General features: G+C 45.9%; 1 protein-coding gene across 1 annotated transcript in view; it reads left to right on the plus strand.

Annotated features, from left to right (window-relative positions):
• The first annotated feature begins 1,109 nt into the window (after positions 1 to 1,109).
• The window catches only part of LOC144145395 (uncharacterized), a 38,850-nt gene continuing 18,145 nt past the window's right edge, over positions 1,110 to 21,814 (plus strand). The window contains exon 1 of the mRNA XM_077676983.1: positions 1,110 to 1,268. Coding sequence (XP_077533109.1) covers positions 1,152 to 1,268 — 117 coding nt within the window. The 5' untranslated portion in view covers positions 1,110 to 1,151. The remainder of the gene's footprint in view (positions 1,269 to 21,814) is intronic.

Below are 21,814 nucleotides of genomic sequence, written 5' to 3' on the forward strand. Positions count from 1 at the left end.
ATCTTTGAGGAGGCCTCCGCATGCCCGTTTTGCTACTGTGCGGGTGAGCGCATGTCTACGCGTGTGTCAGTAGAGGTGCTTGTGTGGACATTTAGCGACGCAAGCAGTTGACTGTGTTAGCCCTTTACGCTAACATCAGCAGTTATGGCGTGTTCCAATACGCTTTTTATGGAAGGCCAGTGCAAATGCCAGGACATTAGCCCGCTAGTAAAAAATGCAGAATATTTCTGGTTTCAGACAAACTCCTATACCCACGGCAATCACCTCCATATTATGCAGCCCACCCCCTACTTCCCTACCTATACAGTGACTGACCAATTTTTCGGACCTGGAGGAGAACGAAAATACTACGAATAAGAGAACAGTCCGAAACATGTGTGAGCCGTTGCTCCTATGGGATCCCTGGGGGTTCCTAAGTAAAGTCCGTAATATCCCCGGAAGTCCAAATTTTCGGACTCCGAAAAAACTGTCGGCTACTGTAAGTTCTGCACCCAACCTAGGCATCTGTACCACAAGGTATACGAGTGTGAGAAACTCTCTTCCCTTACCGCCAATTCTACCCCAACCTAGTAGCCGTGAGCAGGCCAGCTCGCCAGGACCGTCCTCTCAATCTAGCGCAGCTTGGTAGAGAGGGACTGGGAAGCCAGCCCCGACCAGGGTTTCTGGGGATAGGGATGGCCTCACTCACTCACTCACTCACTCACTCACTCACTCACTCACTCACTCACTCACTCACTCACTCACTCACTCACTCACTCACTCACTCACTCAGTTCTGACCTCGAACGCACATTTAAGGTCGTGCGGTCAGGAATATTGCCGTGACAGCCTGGCTGACAGCCGTATACACAGTACTACATGGGGTCGGTGCATCAAAGCTAAAATGTACTTTGGCTGTCACAACTTGGCATGTCCTCGAGCGTGTTCAGCGACCTAAAAAGAAACAATCCGTAATTTCTGCGGCCATTCAGCTTTTCAGAATGTTGTTTTTTTCTTTTTTCTGTAGGCGAACTGGTAATTGTGTTGCAAACTAGTCAGCTGCTCGGGAAGGATGAAACTCAATTAGGTAGGATTGCAATACCATATATTGCGCGATGAACCTATCCTGAGTCAGTTGCGGCTGATACCAGAACGCCACAAACGTACGCCACTATGCACCTTTTTAAGAATCTGCCCGTGGCTGCGTTCCTTTTGTTCTGGGGTCCTTCTGCTTTGCGAGCTGGTAGCGGGCCTAACAAGCTCCAACGTGACGTTCCAGACGCTTTCAAGGTAAAACATTTGCAATTTGAAAGCACCCTCGCACTCCCTAGTTTAATAGGCAAACCAATCTACAAGAAGGCCAGATAAAAACTAAAGTAGATTCGGGCTATAGGCGCAAGCGTAGGCAGGCTTAATAATTCTTAAGTAAAAAAACCAGAATGTTGCGCAGCCCCTGTGTCTCAATAATGGTAAAGCCGAAACGCTGAAAAGTAGCGCAATATAAAAAATACGGTTGTAAACAGTGACAACCGTGTACGCTAGAAACTGCACAGATCCCTTTACAGGAATAAGGTCTAAAAATGGCGAGATTCTGATGTGGCTAGCTGCTATGTCCAAACCTGTTTAGCATTGCGACCGAAGCGCAACACGAGCCCGTGAACTGAAGCGCGCCCGTTGGTCACGGCCTTTAGGGTCTTAAAGAATGTAAATGGTGGTTGTGATCACATGCAATGGGTGACGACAATTAAAAAACTGGCACCGACCTAGAGTTTATATAAAATTAAAAAAAAAGACGTTTCGGCTTCCGTAGGGGTGCTTTGTTCACTTGTTCACAGATTCCGAAGAAGGCCCCCGTACGGAACCCGATTGTCTTTTTGAGACATTGTAAACATGCTTGGTCGGTGCAAGTTCTTAAATTGTTGTCTGCGTTTTCCCGACCAAATGAGCTTCCCTCCAACCATTGATTGCACATGCAATGGGCGATGTAGACACTGATTTCGGTAGTTATCTTCTATATGGTAAACCAAAGGTGCATAATGTAATTTGAATGCACACTGGGTTCTATTCGCAACAATCCATGCGAAAACTGCGGCTGCCGTTGAGTAAAAAACCCGCCTTGAGGATGTCTGCAGGAGTGAAGCGCACATAAAAAGGCCGACGACTTATGAAGAATTACGTCGACTAGTCGGGTTTGAACAAAGAAGAAAAATTTTGGATTGGGTAGTAATCAAGCGGACTCCGGACTGTAATCCGGACTGGGCAGTTCGAAGTAATGAAGCACGCACCTCGCGTATCACTACGCTGTATTTTTTCAAGTCGAAGCTTTTTATTCCGTAATTATGGCGCCGCTCTCGGTGCAAAACGCGCTGACGAAAAGCCAACTTCAAGAAACGGATCTTATAAAATCTCGATGACGATAAGACAAGACACATCAAGCGCCTCAAGGAAAAAAAAAACGCTTCCCGTGGCCTGAATCGAAACTGTGTGCGGACTATTATGAAGCCGATGTTTAAACTATTGCGCCAGTAGGACACGGACGAAGCAGTTTAGATATTGAACTTTGATTTTGACGCAGAATGCATGCAAGAAGCATAGCGTTTTAACCATCTGTGTTTCAAAAAAAGTGGCTTTGGTATTTTTTTTAAAGATGCTGGACTCCCTGAATATTGATTACCAAAGGTTCAAGTAGTGAATCTGTTCGGAAACGTTGAGAATCGTTACATTCTGCTCAGCGTCGACCTACAGAACGTCGACAACTCATTCGTGCAGCTCAATGTTAAAATGTACATATCTAGTTTAACGTACGTAGAAGCTTCACGTCCAGAGCGCTTTCACAGATGACGAGTGCGCATCCGCCGCCGCGGTCACCGTGGGTCTCCGTTGGTCTCACCCACTTACGTGCTATTTGAATTGTTACGTTGCTTCCGTACGTAGTGTTGACCAACATGGCGGCTCCCTGCCTTCCCGCTTCGAAGCGATACCTGATTCGTCCCTAATCCTTAGGTGCGATGTCGTGTTCAAAGCTCTAGTGGGCCTTCAATTTGCCCATTCTTATCCAAATGAAACGTTTCAATCGCAAGGCAGCTTTTGTTTTTTTGGAACGAAAGGCGATTTTGGAGCTGTTAAGACGGACGAATTAGCGGTAGTCATTGTCATAGCAACGGGCTAGCGAGATTATAAGTGGTTACAGCAGTGTCTGTGTCTGTTACTAGATTGAGCTATAAATAACGCGCAGATTAGGTGGCGCTTAGGTTGGGAAGCAGTAGTTTTTTAGAGCGCCCCGCGAAGCTAAGGAAGGTAAATCTAGCCAACAAACTGCAAGTGAGAGATGTATGCACACTCAATGCTGGGAGGCAGCCAGGCGATAACCGAAGAACCCATAGACGTAGCTGACAACGTAGACAGACGGGATTTAAGTGGAAATATTACAGCGAATAATGTTGTAACATACAGAAATAGACCCCACAAGCGGAAAGCGAAAGAGAAAAACAAATGCAATAAATATTTAATCATATACACAAATACGCAGGGAGGCAGAAATCAGGATAGGTGGGTAGAAATTCCACATCAACCAGAAAGGGAAGACATAGACGTGTACGCTTTAGCCGAGACTCAGCTCCGAGACCAAGATGGCCCAGCGGTCATAGAGAATTATGTCTGGGAAGGATCCAACTGGGCAACAGGACTCAAGAAAGGCGGAGGAGTTGGTCTGCTTTTAAACAAGGAACTGACTGGGAGAGAGTGCATGAAAGCTGAAAAGAGCATCAATGGATTAAAGGCACGATAGCGGGGGAACATTAGTGGTCAGGAGTTGTGTATTTGTGGACCGAAAGCGGAGCTAAAGAGGAAAATGAGAAAATTGTAAACAGTAGAGAAGAGATGTAAACTAGTTCAAAGATCAGAGTAAAATAAGCTGAGTTGGAAATATGAATGCCCACATATGTGACTTGAATGGGTGCACAGATTCCAAAGATTCTCTAGTGATATGTCTATGTCAGGAGAAGCGGCTTTTGTAAACATACAAACAAATGTGACAGACATACAGCGTGAGAAAGCGGTAACAGGCAGTTCAGTATAGAATATAGTCTAGTCTAAGAAACAGCATACGAAATGTTGGGTGAAATGAGGATAGATGAAAACGAAACAGCAAGCTTAGGAAGCGACCACAAGCGGCCTACCTTGCATTTTGAGGCGCACCACTTGCCAATATAAAAATCGGCACAACCAGAGAAACTAATTTGAACAATGAATAGTTAAAGATCATCGCTGATATATTGGAAGACGAAATCAATAAGTACCAGGAGAAAAATGTGGATTACGACGAAATATTCGCATTCATAAACCATAAGATGAATGAAGCCCAGCAACAAAACCCAAGGGAAGGGGAGCAAAATCCGAGAAGCTGGTGGAATAAGGAAATAAAAGAGGCTATTAACAAAGCCAATACAGGCGTCGAGAGAACACAGAGAGGCAAAAAGAACTGGTATGGAACCGTAGGTAGTTATGGAAAATGGTGTATCAACCGGAAAAGCAATCCAGAAGTGCAGAAAATGGTGCAAGCAAACATCAAGCAGAAAAAGCGAACAATGGATGGAAGAAATACGGATGAAAAACAAAAACGCATTCCAAGAACTTTTGGAACCACGTAAAATTACTAAGCTCAAAAACAATATCCTCAAAAAAATTCTCCATTGATGAGGAGGAGAATATTTAGAAGCAGAGCAGGCGTTGGCGCTTAATTATCGAGTTATCTGTGCGGAGTTTAGAGAAATAGAGGTTGGGAAGCCTACACCGACAACATTAGCCCCACAGATGACTGCGGAAAGATAATTAAGTTTAGCAACCTTGATTGGAAAAACATAAGAGCAAAAGGTGTCCCCGCAACAGCAGTGGGGCGGGACAAAATAGCAATTAAGGTTATCAACATGGTTGTTTTTAAAAGTAGGACATGGTTTATGAGGGCTATATGTAAGGTGATACAAGCCAAACAAATACCCGAGGATTGGTTAGAAAGAAGGATAGATTTAATATATAAAGGCAGCGGCAACAAAGCCAGTATTGATTCCTACAGACCAGTCACAGTAACGTCCATGGTGTATAGATTTGTATTGCAGGCGATAAAATTCGAAATGCAAGCATGAATGGAAGAATATGAAATCCTTGGGGAACTATAAAATAAGTTTAGACAACACAAGCGCTTCGATGATAATTTGTTCGTGATAACGCAATGCATTGAAATTGCGAAAACCTAGAATAGACCATTTTGGCTTACGTTCTTGGACATTAAAGGGAATATGACAACGTAAACAGAGAATTACTGTGCAGAATGCAGAACCTCCAGGGAATAAATGATGAGTTAATACATTTCCTTGTAGCAATTTATGAAGATAATAGAGTGCTCATGACATGGGAAGGGCAGAATTGTGCATAGCAGGTCAACACCAATCGGGGTCTGAAACAGGGATGCCATTCCATCCCAATGCTCTATATTCTTTACATAGCAGGGTTAGAAAAGAAGCTCGAAGATAGTCAATAAGGATTCAACCTAACTCATATGTTGGAGGCGAATTAGTACAAAAGCGTATTGCGGGAATGTTATACGCAGATGCGGGAATGTTATACGCAGACAAGATTGCTCTTATAGCAGATAACCAGACCGATATGCAACGACCTATAAATAATAGCGGTCAAGAAGCCACCGACCTCGGGTAAATTTTAGCGCTGAAAATTTGGAAACAATGGTTTTAAATGACACTAGCACTAACGCTGTGTCAAACCAGCATGGCGAACTTCCCAGGGTCAAGGAATATAAATATTTGGGAGTGTGGATAAACGATGGGGACAACTACTTATGAACTCACGAGGAGGAACTTAAGGGCACGGGTAAGTGAAATGCCGCTCTAATGTAGCATAGCGCTTTTTTTGGGGGGGGGGGGGGGAAACAGCAAATATGAAGTTTTTAAAGCAGGGTGGAAAGCACTAATGGTTCCGGGTCAGGCCACTCCAGCAGGCCTTGGAGTGAATAGGCCGTTTGGCTTTAGGAGAATTCTTAGAATTCTACGATAATTCTAAGGGCACGGTGCTTCGCTTTTTGAGGCTAAAGGCGGTTGCCTTTGAGCCTAAACCTTTGTGGGGAAGTACACGGAAAAGGACAGGGAATGCATGGTGTGGGAAAAAGAAGCAGAAACTATGCGGCACATGTTAAAATGCGAGTGTTTCCATCCAAATCTACATGAGGGAAATATTCGCCTTCCAGAAGCCTTAGGACTAAAGGATAGCACAGACGAAGTTAACTTCAAGGCTGTCGAGTGACGAAAACAAGATTAGAATGCTGAAAAAAGAATGAAATTAGAAAGGCAGAGGGTGGAATATTGGCTAGTAAAGCTACCACCTGTAACAGAAGAAATAAGTATTTTGTGTCTAACAAGATTTTTGTGCCTGCTCTAAGAACAGTGGTAGTATTAAACGAAGAGTAGAAAACATGTATACTAGATTTTAAGGGATGACACGCCATCATCCCTATACAAAGGGAATACCACTGGCAGTCATTATCATCATCATCAGCTATGGGCGGAGAGTGCCTTCATCCAGGTGCCATGTGCATTGGGTGTCTCGCGTACGTGTAACTATAAGGGTTTGAAAATACACGGGCATGGTCTACGTATACTTTGCACGTTTGCGTCCAGGAACTCTGTACATTCATGATGCAAGAACTGTATATTAGCGACGCAGGTTGTTCGCTAGCCATTAAGATAATAACTTCATTAGGCTGAATATAACCATTAGAAAGTTCAGTATACCATTTGCTGCCTTTTCGTATGCTAAATGGCAAATTATTACACGAAAGAGTTTTATGCCGGGGTCCACCATCTTAAGATCTAACTGACGCTATTTCCGTCACGGAAATGACATCGCCAGAAAACCTTCGTTTGTCGCGCCTGCGCTGGCATTCCAGCTACGAACTCTTTCGCCGCAACGGGAGGTACGAAACGCGCTCCCGACTGCGCTATTAAGAGACGCGTCAATTGGACGATAAACGCGGCTTATAGCGTTCTTTTCAGATGGTGCTGCCATCCAGGAGATGTGAAGCAAGTAGGGCGTAGTCACGCTAATGATCGCCGACAGTTGGCGCCTCGATTGATGCCAGCATGTACTTCTACAGGAACGCGAACTTAAGCCGCGGAGAAGCCGACTTGCGAATGTCGCGCTCGTAACATGACACGGGCGCTGCTCCTTCCGTTGCAGCGGACCATGTGGTCCCAAAATATTAGCTGGCAAACCGTTTGGTTTCGTTTGCACGGACGGTTTCCGAGCGCTGAGGTTTCCGTCCGATTTACGCAATGCTCCAACGCATGCAATCGAGTGTCGAACGTTGATGCGACTAATGGTGCCATACCGACGAAATCTAAATAGCGACGTGAAAGTTCATTTAGATGCAGAATAAACATTTACCTGTTCCTAAAAAGGCACATTTCACTTTCATGTTTTACTCGTTGCTATGGAAGAGCGACCAACCACATTTTTTTTGTGTCACGCAATGGCAATACCGCGAGGATAGTGCAATTACAGCCTCTAATCAATTTTGCGTAGTACCAGGTTAAGGCTTTTTACCGCCATCTCTTGAAGACACATTGAGAAAAAAATTCACAGCATATCCACGCGGTGAATGATGATGAGTGGGCGAAGCTCCTGAGGGGAAATCATCGGTAAAACCGTGACTCTTCAGTGAAAGTTCGCCCAATACATCTGTGTCCGAACGTAACGTCTAGAAAGTCTAGCTTAAACCGCGCGTCGGCACCTTGGGGCTGAGCTCGCTTGATGCGTTTTGCAGACGCCTCACGAGCTCTCACTGCATCGGGGTCTCCCTGCCGATACGCGCGCTTTCTTGCCGCTTCCCGTTCTCTGACGTTTTGGAGATCCTCTTCGCGCTGCAGCCGTACCGCTTCGCGTACGGCAGGGTCCTCGCGCCGTTCCCGTGACGCTTGGGCCTCTCGTTCTCGAACGCTGGGATCTTGGCGGCGTCGTCGCGCAGCCAGACGACACACTTCGGCCTCCCGCTCTCGTACGGCAGGATCTTGGCGGCGGCGTCGCGCAGCTTCACTGAGTGCTTCTGCCTCGCGGGCTCGCACATCTGCAGCCTTATCCATCGGGCGACTCCGAGCGCGCGCCAACAGCGAACGTATTTTATTACAACGCTCCCCGCCATCTAGTAAACAATCCAAGAACTAAACTAGAGGTAGCCATGCCATCTAGTAAACAATCCAAGCGCATCTGTTCATCATATACAAGTACCACCATCTAGTAAACAATCCAAGAACAAAACTAGAGGTATCCACGCCATCTAGTAAACAATCCAAGAACTAAACTAGAGGTGGCTACATACATACGTCGAGGATGGACAGACCCACGCCTTAAGGAGCTTCGCCCCTAAAAACTTGGTCATCGGCTGATTTCCCTGTGGTGTGCCGGAGTGCCAGGACTTTCCGACTACCCAAAACGGTGCCAACACACGCTTTCCCGTCAAAACTGAATGCAGCACGTTCATACCATGATCTATTTCCGCTTATCGGGCTTCCACATTTTATATCACAGTGATTCGCCATTCCGTCATACTTTCATTTACCCTACTTTGTACATTTCCACACGCGTCGACCATGATCATAAAATAGAACCTCGAATTTTTCGCACAAAAAACGCCAATACTCACGCCTTGTTTTGTCGATAACCGAGTGGAATTATCGGCCATCCAGCATTGCAACGCATACACAGCAATCATCTTTTCTGCCTGCATTGTTTGCGTTCCTTGAATGTGATCGACAATCTTAGCCATTGCCACTTTTTTTCCTATTTTATAACGTGATGCGCAACATTTTCAATGCGCTCGCTTTTGAAAACCTTGCTGTGTTCTTTCTTGCCTATTTTGGTGGAGCGACGGTGTATCCTGCGCATGTTTTCTTGTCTTCTTTTCTTCTTGTTAAAAAATAGCTGTTTCCTTGATTACTGTATGACACCCCTCATATGTAATGCCCCAGAGGCCCTTATTGTACATAAATAAAAAAAAATCTGCTCTCACCTGAGCACGCTCCATTAGTTAAGCGTTGAAGCCCCGTGGAACTTTTTGTGTAATCGCCCACACTGCCATAAACAAAAAGACCGGGTTTGATGCATACATTTTGTTCAAATTTAAAATAATCCATAGATGCGGTTGAACCTAACACAGCGTCACAATATGTGCAGCAAGTCTGCAGCATGATTAAAACGCGATCGGCTGCCTCCTGCCCGTCGTACATTCGGCGCCCTTCCGTAGCGGTTTGCGCGCTCGAACAGCACGGCACTTCACCCTGGAGCGCAAGGAGAGAAGGCTTTACAGCCACACACACTGTTCATATGCAACGCGAGGTTGAGTCGTACGTCGGTAGAAAAACATAATCCCCAGCATGGTAAGCACAGTCCTCCCGCAGAAGGTCAACGTCGTATTTTTACGCGAAGGGAACGAGTCCACAACACACACACACACACACAGCTTCGGTCTCCGACCCGGCGCAAAAGCTTTTTTAGGACAGTCAGGGATGTCACGGTGGTACAGCGCTGCGCGAAGGCGTGTATCAAACCACACGACGTATTTAAAAACACAGGATCAAATAAATAACTAGGTCTATCGGCTGAAAATTACTGTTCACAGAAGAGCAGAGCCGTGGAGGGTTATCGCAATGCTTGGCGCCATGTTATAAGGAAAGGGATACGCAAGCGGCCCCGCGTAAGTACGCTATTTTTCTGAAATAGCGTCTGCTCGTCTTCCGTTCGATAAACGCCAAATTCGCTAAGCGTAGGGCGCATGCGGAGCACGAACGACGCAAATGCGTTCGTAACTCCTTGCGTATGGCCGGGTAGGCTGCTCTGAAATTCCTTATTATACAATGCGTGGTCAGGCAGAGAGGGGCACTGACAATGAAAGCTGCATTTGGAAGCTAATGCCCCAGTTACCCACTACCATTTAGCTATGTTGTAAACATAAAGAAATCTTCACCCATACCCACTCGCTGGGATTGACCAATGACTATGACAGTCGCCGTAACACGTTAAGCGCTAGTTCATGAGGTCACATCGGCATTAAAGACAACAAAAGTACGAAAAGGAACAGATCGCGGCGCCCACGGTATCTCACAGCGTATGCAATAAATTGTCAACCTCAAGGATTACTATTAAGTTACAATCGTCTCTCTCTTTTGATGTTATTAAGGTACCAGTCCTATTTTAATGCCAGTTAGGTAGCAGATCCATTATCACAGAGTTTGGAGGGTTTTGCACGGCGTCTGTATGCGAAGAAGAAATTAGTCACGTTTACCCTGTAACAGTCTGTACGGGAAGAGACTTAGTTGCCATTTGTTTTCGGTATTTCACTAGGTAAGGTCGAGCACTACACTTGAAGGTGTAACGGCTTAAAAGGGTGTACCGCGGGTTTATGCGCAATAAATTTGACGTTGCTTGGCAAGCCGTTCAGTTAAGCAGATGCTCGTTAAATGAGCCATGAAGACAAAATACAAGTCAGTGTTATTCGAAAGATTTCGTGTTTTATAGTGCCCTCAGCACTTGTCCGAATGGAAACGATGCTTTATTCTCTGAGAAAGTATTTCATTTCAGCTAAAATTTTTATTTTCCCGCTAAATCGTGCACTTTCGTGGTCTGCAATGAAATCACCACTCGGCAGCCGATTGGGAAGCCTTGTTTGCCGTTACTGAACCTAGATGGCGCCACCATACCGTGGTAAGCCGTTTTCTGCCTTCGGTTTGTTTTTTACCGTTTTAAACCTGGCTTGTTTTTATTTTGGGAGAAAATAACCGTTTTTTACCCCAAAGCCCCGCAGTCCATTTCAGCTAAACCAAGCATAGTGCGCGCAGTACCAACAGCAGTACGCATCGATACTTCTATGTTTACGTGTACTTTCATAACTTCCTCTGTATGTCCCACCCTTCTTACAGCTTTAAAAAGAATGTGCCCTAACTTTAAGCGCAAATAGTTTGTTCGCTAGCTTCTGCTCTGCCTAGTTAGTGTTTGTTTTTGCCACCCTCCGCCAAATGGAGAGCCGCCGTGTATGACATCATAGGCCTCCTGTCATGCCCAGGGGGCGCTGCACAAGCGGCTTCCGGGCAGTACTTCCGGGTAGTACAAAGCTGCGCGAGTCCAATAGAATCCCATTTTGACCGAAGCAAAATGAGCTCGATGCTTTGATTGTTTTGCGACATGGTCACTAGCCCATCCCCGACGAGTCCAATCTCTTCCGACGACCAACTTGGCATTAGGAGAAAAACCTTTGCAGCGTTAAATACGTTTACAGCGCCGAAGAAAGTGCCGGGACGGTGACGGCGTTCTACCACTCGCAGGTTCACCGATCGATGGTCGTATGAAGTGAAATTGGAAGTGAAACATCTCGTGTGAACTTATACTCTAGGTGACAAGGACTTTTCAACAACAGCTAATCAAAAAAGTACAGTGACGCAATGGGCGATGATCTGGCTTTAAAAAGCCAGCGAGCCTGGCGGACCGCTGGCTCGCCTGGTGCGGTGCGCCGCTCTTTTACGTACCTGCGCACTATACGGGCACTTTCATTAGACAGTTCTCGTTTGCGTCGCCGTTACGAATACATGGTGCAGTGTAAGCTTGGCGTTATGTTGCGTGTCTCAGTGACAAATTGCAAGCGAGCGTCAGAAGCGTGAAATCTGTTTTGCGTTTCCGAAATATAAAACATAGCGGTCGGACGAACTGAGACGCCGCTCACTTTCGTTATTTGCTCTTACTTTACTTAATTACGGTATTGCATCATTTTTTTCGATTTCGCACTTATTCGGCTAAAAGGAGGGTCAGCAACGTTTTTAAGTGTAGGGCCGAGTTGTATGCAGCCGACACGGCGGAGGGTTGGACGGCAAATCGGGTGAGAGGGGAGCAAAAAAAAAGCGAATTGCCAATAATATTTGACGATAATCCGGCAAAGTGTGAAAATGGGGGAAAATTCAACTGGAAACGACCAATTCTCTGTTCTTGCCTCGCTGTCTAACTCCATTTGAAGACAAAACTGGCTGACAAAACTCACAAAACGTTCAGATTGTTACCGACGACCCCTGCACTACAATAAAACCAACAGAGTCAATGATGATCGTAAGTAAATATTCGGTTCCGCGAACCATGAAGCGGTTGTGTTATGTTATGCAATTATAGAACACATCTCTGCAGCCAGCGGGCGTGCGAATTGGGTGCTTGTTTTGCGTCTTTTAATAGCGCCTAATTTGTTTATTTGATGCTATTGCCTCACCTACGCGCTAGTATACATGTACTTGGCCGTTCGTAAATGGGGTGGCGTGAAACGTTACACAAGGATATTATAGTTTGCGAAAACACAAAACAAAATAAAATTTTCACTCTTTTTTAAGGCGGTGCCAGGCCAGCAGTGTCAGCTGAGTCGGCTGCGCAATTTCTGCGTTCGCTTGCATGGTCCCGCTGAAGCAACCTTTTGCAGTTACCTAGCGTTCCGTGTTTTTCTACCCATAAACTTTCCCTTGTAGACCGCACGCAAGAAAGAACGGTAATGGGCGTCAGGACGTTAGACCAGCCGACCTGGCGACACTGTCCCACGCCACGACGACCGCGACAGCTCGCTCAAAAGAAAGCCGATAAATCGGCTTGTTTGAGCGGATATTGTTTTGTTAGGCTCTGCAAGTACTTTAAGGGCTATTTGATACAGTAAGCAGCCATTTAAACCCGCCACAAAGCGATTAAACTGAGTACAACCAACTTTCACTCTGGCGTGTAATAGAAAACACATGGAGGGTGCAAATTCGTACTCACCAGAGACGTCGGCCACTAGGGGAGCTGCATGCCGCCGAAACTTTATCGCAGGAGCCCGATAGGTTCTGTTGCGGGAAATGACATAGTGCGTCGCATGGCGATTTCCTTTTTTCCTAATCGTACAGCTTATTTGAGCGACGTTTACGTTAAAAGTGGTGTCAGAACGACCCTAACGAGGCAATCTCTTGAATGAACCAAACTTTTGTTTTGTATTCATATCTCCCTTAAGTACGCGCCCGACACGTTACGCTCATGCCAGTCAATTATTCACATGCCAGATGACTTATATTGATACTCTTATATTAGTTAATTTTAATACGAAAGCTATAGTAATTTATGCCATTCGCTAGTCCGATTCCCCTGGAACAACAATCGGCCGGCTGCTGAAAAGTGAAAAAACAGGCGAATGAATGCTTGAAATGACCTGATAATTTCTATGGAAGCTTTAATAAACAGGGTAACTAATTGAGTTGAAAGAAAACTTGTATAAATGTGGCTCCGTGTGTACTTCGAGCTACAGCGTTTCGAAATTCAGGAATAGCACATGGACAGTCACAGCTTGGTGATTATGGCTGCAGAAGGGTATACATTGTTCAATGGGTTGTGGCCTTAGACTTAGAAACGTGCGTTATCGACATGTGCTCTGGCTTAGAGAATAATTTCGGGGTGCCAATTACCGGAGTAGCCAATATGCGATTATCCAAGCACATTTCCGTGAGCACTACTAGCAGGAATGATTGGTCAATCCTACCAGCCGTAGTAATCAAAAAAGACGCAGAGGGGAGAATGATGGTAACATACAGAGAACACAGCTGCACCACCGAACAGGTGCTGTCCAGGGAAGTCCTGTTAGCGGCATTGCTGTACCACCTAATGACAGTACATAAACTGAGCCTGCCATTTTATTGTGACACTTTTTTGTCGACTTTGATCAGTCTAGTGCATACAGGAATGGATCCACACCCGTCTAAATAAATGGCCGCTTTCAAATGTGGTAACTCATGGCAATGCGCCGCAAGAGGGGCGGGAGAGAAGACGAGAACATTTAGCCAAAGTAGCGCTTAAACGGGCCACGAAGACTAAATAAAACTGGGCTCTGTATGTAAAAACGTAAGTTTGGATGCTCATGTAACTCCGTTATAGACTGAAATGGCGTTTTTCAACCAAAAAAAAACGCGAAAAATTTCAACTTTAGCATTTAGTGCGGAATAGAAACGTATTATGGGCCGGCACTAAAACATTTTTATCAGTGTGTTTACAGCGCGTTGGCCTTTAGAGTGTACGGCCATGCGGAACTAGAGGTCTCACTACCATCTTCTAGTCCTATTTTTTGGCGGTGGATTACGTAGGCTGCCGCCCGTCGCGCAAACGTGGTTGAGCGACGTCAAAGAGAACTTACTTGCAAGTGGTGGCCGAAATGCAAATACTTTATGTTTATCTGTATTGTTTGTTTGAAGTCTGAGGTTTAGCTGTTTACCTGACAAAAAAGAATATTTATTGAACTAAACTTACATTTCTTCTACGTGGCCATTTTAAAACCAGCATGAAAAGCTCTCGCTAACCCACCAGAAAGAACAAGAGCGGAGGAGCGAAGAATGCGGGAAGGGATAACCCTAAAAAAAAAATATTTTTGGGCTATCGCTCCTTTTTATTTATTTTTTATTGGCTGCTAACCTGCCATAGCTTAGCTGGAGCGGGTTTCGTTCCCCGAATTTTGTTTTTTTTTATTATGGGGAACACGGAATTAATAAAGGAATAAAGGGATTCTGCCGAAATAACAGCAGTCGTACGGCGCTGCCCAAGATGAAGCACGCAAGGAGTGCCGTGAACAAAACGAATGAAACTTCCCGACTCTTCATGTCCAATACCAAAAGGGGGCGAACACAATACAAAATATTGTTTCGACCATTCACCTGTAATGCTTTTGCATTTGCTGTAATATAATTAGCACTTACTTGTCATAGAACATCGGTTTCGAAACAGTCTCAATGCTCAGCCGGTACTGGGTTCTATGAACCCCGTGAAAAGAGCGAACGCAGAAGATGATTGAATGAAACCTAGACGTTCTTATACAATCTTTGGCCATTTTTGGTTATATCGTGAACAGTCTTTAGGACAGCACTAATATGTCGAAGGTCACCCTTTCTTCCGTACTTTTGTTAGGAGAGGCATCAATCTTTACACCGGTAACCTTAGACAACAACGCGCACAATTGCGGCGGTGCGGGGCATCAGCCAGGCTAAGCACAGGCGCAGTGCCTTCTCACAATGGTGAGCCTTTAGAATAAAGAAACACTGAAGGCAACTAGCAATTGGTTTGAAACAAAAGTATGACCTTTCCATAGCCATTGTAGCGTTCATTCAGTGCAGAAAATGGCCTAAATTGCGGCGAAATCGCTAATAAAACAACGCAATTCGATTTTCCTGTTCCTTTACAGCGATTTGATGACCAAAACAGCAGATGCTGCAGCGGCCGTTTGCATAACGATAACCTAGAAGCCAGTGAGGTGTTGGTAATATATAGCGGGATAGATGCAACCTGGCACAACACTACCACGTACCTAGCGTTTTGGAGGGTTCCGGTCAAGTCAATCATGCTTTTCATTCTAAACAACAGTTGCTGCTGTAAGGAACTACGGAACAGTTTCTTCTTGGGACCTCTGATCCCTACTGACGCTTTCTTGAAGAACAGCGTATTGCCCGAGTTAAGCCCCCTTAGTTGTTACGTCGAACGAACCGATTGTGCGCGGCCAGCGCAAGACGCCTCGCATAGAAGCACGGCCGCCAGAGTGGAGGAATTGCGCTATCCAGCGGCCTCTAGGGAAGTCATTGCGTGCGCCAGACGTTGCGCATAGTTGAAATTACCGAACTTAAACAAAGTAACCGTTCCCGTATTTTTTACCGCAGCGCTTGCACGCGGAGGGTCATAATGAAAGTGGCCATGCACTCAGTACTGTACAAGGGTCAAAGCAATGCCTGGCTGAGTATGGCACCACTTATTCCACCGTACCTTGTTGTCGTTCGGTATTTGCCGCAATTTCTTGAATGGGCTCCTATCACAATGTTTTCTAACATTCCTTGTTTTCTTCGCTGTTCAAACATGACACCCCAAAACCTGCAGTTACGTATTTATGAACTTGTAGAGGCCTGTTGGGAAAGATGGCAGGGAAATTGGGGTAGAAAAACTGGCAAATCTGTGTATGCAATTCCTAATGACCGCACGTTTACCGGAATCTTGGAATAACGCGAACATGAACGCGAACATGATAACAAAGGTGACCTGAATGAATGCAGAAATTACAGGCCGATCAGTTTACTGTAAGTCATCTGTAAGGTACTTACCAAGGTTCGGTAACAGAATTTCGGCCGCCTTAGATTTTACTCAAACTACAAGCAGGGTTTTAAAAGGGCTATTCAAAAATGGACAATATTCCCATGATCAATCAAGTGATAGAGAAATGCGGGGGGTATACTCAACTCCTTTATATATTGCCTTTCTAGATCATGAGAAAGCATTTGACTCGGTCGAAACCTCAGCTGTCATTCAGGCATTGCGGAATCAGTGTGTAGACGAGCATTACGTAAGATTACTGGAGGATATCTACAACGGGTTCACAGCTAAAATAGTCGTCCACAAGGAGAGCAGTAAAATACCTCCAAGGAAGGGCGTCAAACAACACATTCTATAAATTGTTATTCAAAGCATGTTTACAAGAGGTTTTCAGAAAATTGGATTTCGAACAGGTGGGCGTTAGGGTTAATAGAGAATACCTCAGTAACCTCCCATTTGCTGATAACGTTGCTTAGCTAAGTAACTCGGAGGTCGAATTGCAAAGCATGATTACCGCACTTGACAAGGAGACTAGAATCATCGGACTGAAAATTACTATGCTTAAAACTGAAAAATGAAAGATGGGGTGGAGTGCATTCGGCAGGCATTCTGTGATAATGAATGGTAGCCTACCAGTGTCCCTGAAGAAGAAAGTGTATGTCAGCTGCATCTTACCGGTACTCACCTACGTGGCAGACAATCGGCGGCTCATTAAAAGGGTTCTTAAATTGGGGACGACTCAGCGAGCAATGGAACAGAAGATGATTGGTGTAACATTAGGGGCAAGAACACAGCGGAGTGGGTCAGGGAATCAACGTGTCTTAAGGACATATAACTAGAAATTAAGAAGAAGAAATCGGTTGGAGCAGGGCACGCAATGCGAAGGCTAGATAACCGTTGGTCATTGAGGGTAAAAGTGGATCCCTATAGAAGGCAAGGGGGACCGGGGGCAGCAGAAAATTTGGTAGGCAGATGGGATAAAGAAGTGGGTGGCGATAAATAGCAGTTAGCACCGGACCGGGGTAATTCAAGATCTATGAGAGAGGGCTTTGCCCTGCAGTGGTCGTGGACAGACTGCTGCTACTGAGTCTGCTGCTGCTGCTGATGATGATGATTGTAAAAAATGTTTAGTCAATTTTAACCCCTTTCGGTGTAAGTTGCAAGGTATGGCCAGTGGCGACGACACCTGCCTTCACGATTTCGCCATTTTATCTTAAGGTATAACAGCTACGCCTAGGAGAGGTACATTGAAGTTTAACCTGCCGCGGCGGCTCAGTGGCTAAGGCGTTGTGCTGCTGAGCATGAGGACGCGGGTTCGATTCCCGGCCGCGGTGGCCACATTTATATTTTGGGCGAGAAGCGAAAACGCCCATGTGTTCGAAATTTCGGCACACGTTCAAGATCCCCGGGAGGTCAAGAATAATTCGGTGCCTTCCACTACGGCGGACCTCATCGCCCGCATTGCATCGATGCTTTACACCCTAGAAACAATTAATCACATTCTATACGAATAAATTGTGTTTTGCCCTACGTGTTCATTTATTGGCGCCAAATATGTTTGGAATGTTGTATAAGCAGGGTTGCAGCTTTGCCGCCCGCCAATCTAAACGCTGTTCGAAAGAAACGGCCCCGCCTGAGGAGAGAACACCATCACGGCGGTAATCGCGACGTGGTAAGGAACAAAGACCTTCTGCGGTGGTACAGTATCCCTGGAAGTGTTCCAGTACTTTTTCACAAGTGAAGAAGTGGCGCTGGACACGTAAAATAACTGTCCTAGTTGTCATGTTTGCCGTTAAAAGTGCTTGGCCACCAGGGAGGTGCGGCGTGCTCAATGCGTCGCCCACAGGATATTCTGTACGCCTCAGTAAGGCAAACATTTGCCCGCAAAACAGCACCAACATCTAGACGTCGTTCCCAACGCTGATCCCGCATGTATCATCCCAAGTGCGTGGTCGTAGAGAATAATATTGAAGACATTTGGGGTTGAAAGAAGCCCCGGAACATACTTATGAATCTTATTTAGAATACGCTTCTACAAGTCAATTTCAGGGATAATATTTTAAAGGGTATCGTTTGTGGCTGCGTGCTACCAGGAGAAAACCGTCGCAATTTCGTCTTTTACAATGTATTGTGAACTTCGCTATCATTACCTTATCTTCATAATTCGGATGAGGAACGACTCCTAACAATTTGAAAGGCGTGTAATGGTCTCGGATGCAACCAAAAAAGACGGCAACCATTAAATCGCCTGCTGGGTAACGTAGAAAAAAAACTAGTTGTGGAAACGCAGTTAGTTATTTTATGACTGGTCTTTAAACGTGAAGAGGAGAAAGATGTCCTATCATACCACGCAATATTGATGTGGTATGCTGAGAAACGAGAAGGATACATTTTTACCACATTTCCTAACATTATACTCCCATAGGGGAAATACCTCGTTATATTTGAGAATACTACCCATTTCTTCGGTAGGATAATTTGAGAAAGCGATTCAAGAGACAGCTGTAGAACAATGTTGCGATATCCCTTTTGTCGAGTAGCGAAAAGTTAATACGAATTCAACCTAATAACACTGTAAACCACGGAATATTGAGAACGTTATTTGGTCCACCAGAAAAATAACGTTCCCCAGTATAGGTATTCAGAAGAGATGTCAAGAGGAGTGTCTATGCAACATAGGTATCGAACTATTTTGGTTGTCTTGCAAAGCTCGAAAATGCATAAACATTTGAAGGTCCTGCCGATTGTCGCCGAGCAGAGCGAAGCCGCGGTGTTTTCTGCACGGGCTGCTCACGAAAAAGGGGCTACTTGTGATGATGATGACAGAGGCCACTTGCACTGTACGAAGAAGTGGCTGCTACGCATTCGTTCGTTGGAGGTTTAAAACATTGCAGAAAACTGTGGAAGACAAATTGGGGGCTCTTTTGAAATGCCTTCGAATATCATCGCTATCCCTGGCGGACTTGAGAGGGGCGCGATGCGCACGGCTGGATCAGGTTTTAGAAGTCAAACACGCGACTATTCTCGCACGAATCTCTGACACCACATCCACTGTGTTTCGCGTTCCAGCCATCTGAGCTGTCATGATTGATTACTCGGGGAGCGCCATAGCATGCCTGTCACTCCTTTTTTGTCCGCAGTACCGGCGTTCCACCGCTGTCATTGAAATTTCTTCCTCTCATCATCACCATTATCTTCAGCCTACTCAGGTCCACATCAGGATGGATACCTCTCCCCGTGACCTTCAACTGCTCCGGTCCTGCGCTGCTCGGGTCCAGAGTTTACCCCCTCTTTACGTCTAATGCCACATTTACATCTAATGCCGCCGAATGGTCTCGGCTCTCAGCGCACGCTCTGTTTTCAAACGTGTACATGCCGTAATGCGTATTGGAAGTTTCGACACGCTAAGCGACGGGCACGCCTGCCGCTGCGTCGACTTGGCGAAACCACCTACAGAGCGTGAGCGCGGCCTGTAGGAAGCCCAGTTGAAGCGGCCTGACGGTTAGTTTCGAAAGCTCCCTCAGGTCGCTCCGGGCAGCTTCCCTGTGCTGCCGCTGCTTTTGCAGCATGTTCACTGCTTAGTTACACTGGGAACGGCTATTATACAAAATAATCACTGTGGTGTACATTAACGTATGTTTACGAGGGTGTGAGTGTTTCTGACGCACGAGGGTGTAAATGTTTCTGACGTGACCTTAATGTGGTAAATTCAATCAGTATAGGCGTCAGAGAGAGAGAGATAGAGAGAGAGAAAACAAACATCTTTATTGAGCTCTATGTGACTTCAGGGGCGGTTGTGGACGCTGGCTTGTACCGGGCGGCGACAAATGCAGCTCTGGTGACCACGGGAGATTGGACCTCTAGGTCTGAGCTCCCCAGTGCCTCCTCCCAGTGCTCATCACAGGAAACTAGTTGAAAAGATCTTTAGGGCACCCCAAGAAGATGTGGGGAAGGGCGGCGAGAGAGCCACATGCAAGGCATTTGGGGAAGGGTATAATGAAGAGTGGATCCGGTGGGGCATTGCGGGATTAGGGAACGTGCTCGTATGAAGGAGACGCCACGCATGTTTTTTGGAATTGGTAAGGTTGCCATGAGCAGGGGTTACCTACGGCGGTAGAGGCGGCGATGAACGGTTATTTCTTTGTACGTAAGTAGTCTATCTCTGGCGGATGTGGCTCCGTGATAGGGTTCGAGTCTTGCCCCGGCTCGGATTGTGAGCCCTCGAGCCGTATTGTGGGTAGCCACTTTACCTGCGAGGCCAGCGTGGGCCGGTGTCCAGAGAATTTCTACCGGGGAATCGTGGGGGTGGCGTCGGAGAATTTGGATGCCTGTGGCAAAATATGGCCTTTGGGAAAATTTTGAATGGCCGCTTCGGTATCGGAGATTATTACCGAGGGTGTCGGCCTCTGGAAGATTGCTAAAGTTACTGCCGCCTCTTCCGCCGTGGCGGGAAGGGGAAAACGTAAGGTTAGAGAGTGAAGAGGGAGGTTATCCGTGTCGTTTATAACTTCAATGGCGAATGCGGTGCGGTGTCTGTATTCTGCAGCATCCACATAGACCACGTCGGATCGAGCGGGGAGTCGTTTTTGGAGAGCACGTTCTCACCGTTCCCTGCGGCTCGCGTGGTATATGGGATGAATGTTTCGGGGTATTGGTTTAAATATAAGCTTTGCATGGGTTTTCGAAGGGAGGAGAATTTTCGCCTCACGGCACTCAATATGACCTATACCTAGACACCTGAGAATATGGGTTCCACTGAGAGTTTTAGACAATTTCAAACTGATTAGAAAGAAGGGCTTCAATTAGCTACTCAGCCGTATTGTGCACACCAAGACCTTCAAACTGGGTAGTTGGTGTGTTAATGGGAAGGGGGAGGGCAGTTTTTTGTGTCCTTCGGATGAGCCGATTGACCTTATCTAATTCGATAGCAGTCGGGTTCTGGTAGGGCAGGCAGTACGTGGTTTTGCTGATAATAAAAGCTTGGATAAGCCGGATCATCTCCTCTTCCTTGAGACGCCTGAGGCGGTTGGAGATTCGTCTGATGAGTCCTATAGTTTGAATAACATGTTGTTCGAATTTTCGGAGGAATCGTTAGTCCAATTATTTTACATAAGCATCCCCAAGATTTTAAGGGTAGCGACTTCTGGGATCGGGTTGTTTTCTATTTGAACTCTAATGTCGGGTGATACTTTGGATCTCCTTTTTGGTCGTAGCCGAAGGAGTTCCGACTTATTCAGGCCAGCATTGCGAAGCCTGCATATGCATGACGCTGATTGTAGTCATACTGCCCTGAATATAGTAACAGTATCTCCGTATGCAGAGTTTTTTTGAATGGCAATGGTAATCCTACACACTGCGATGCAAATCAGAATGAATCTCGCAATAACCTAATCTAGCGGCGCACTCATACCTGACAGCACACAATTTACTCTTCCAATATGATAGTCGGATATTGATAGCTTCCATTGACAAGCAATATGGCAATGAGTTTCCGAACATTCTAAATAAGAAGTACCGTGAATAAAGAAAAACTATATTCGGGGATCAGCACATGACGTAGGTAATATTGCTAGGTCGGCTTGCCCATACGTGGGTGGCTGCAAACTCTCGTCGTCTGCTGCACAACCTCAGCGAGCAGAGTGCCGACGGGCGTATTAAGAAAGTAG

Source organism: Haemaphysalis longicornis, unplaced genomic scaffold (assembly GCF_048455015.1).
Source record: "Haemaphysalis longicornis isolate Haplotype H1 unplaced genomic scaffold, Haemaphysalis longicornis Haplotype H1 scaffold_7, whole genome shotgun sequence".
In the NCBI taxonomy this organism is placed as follows: Eukaryota; Metazoa; Arthropoda; class Arachnida; order Ixodida; family Ixodidae; genus Haemaphysalis; species Haemaphysalis longicornis.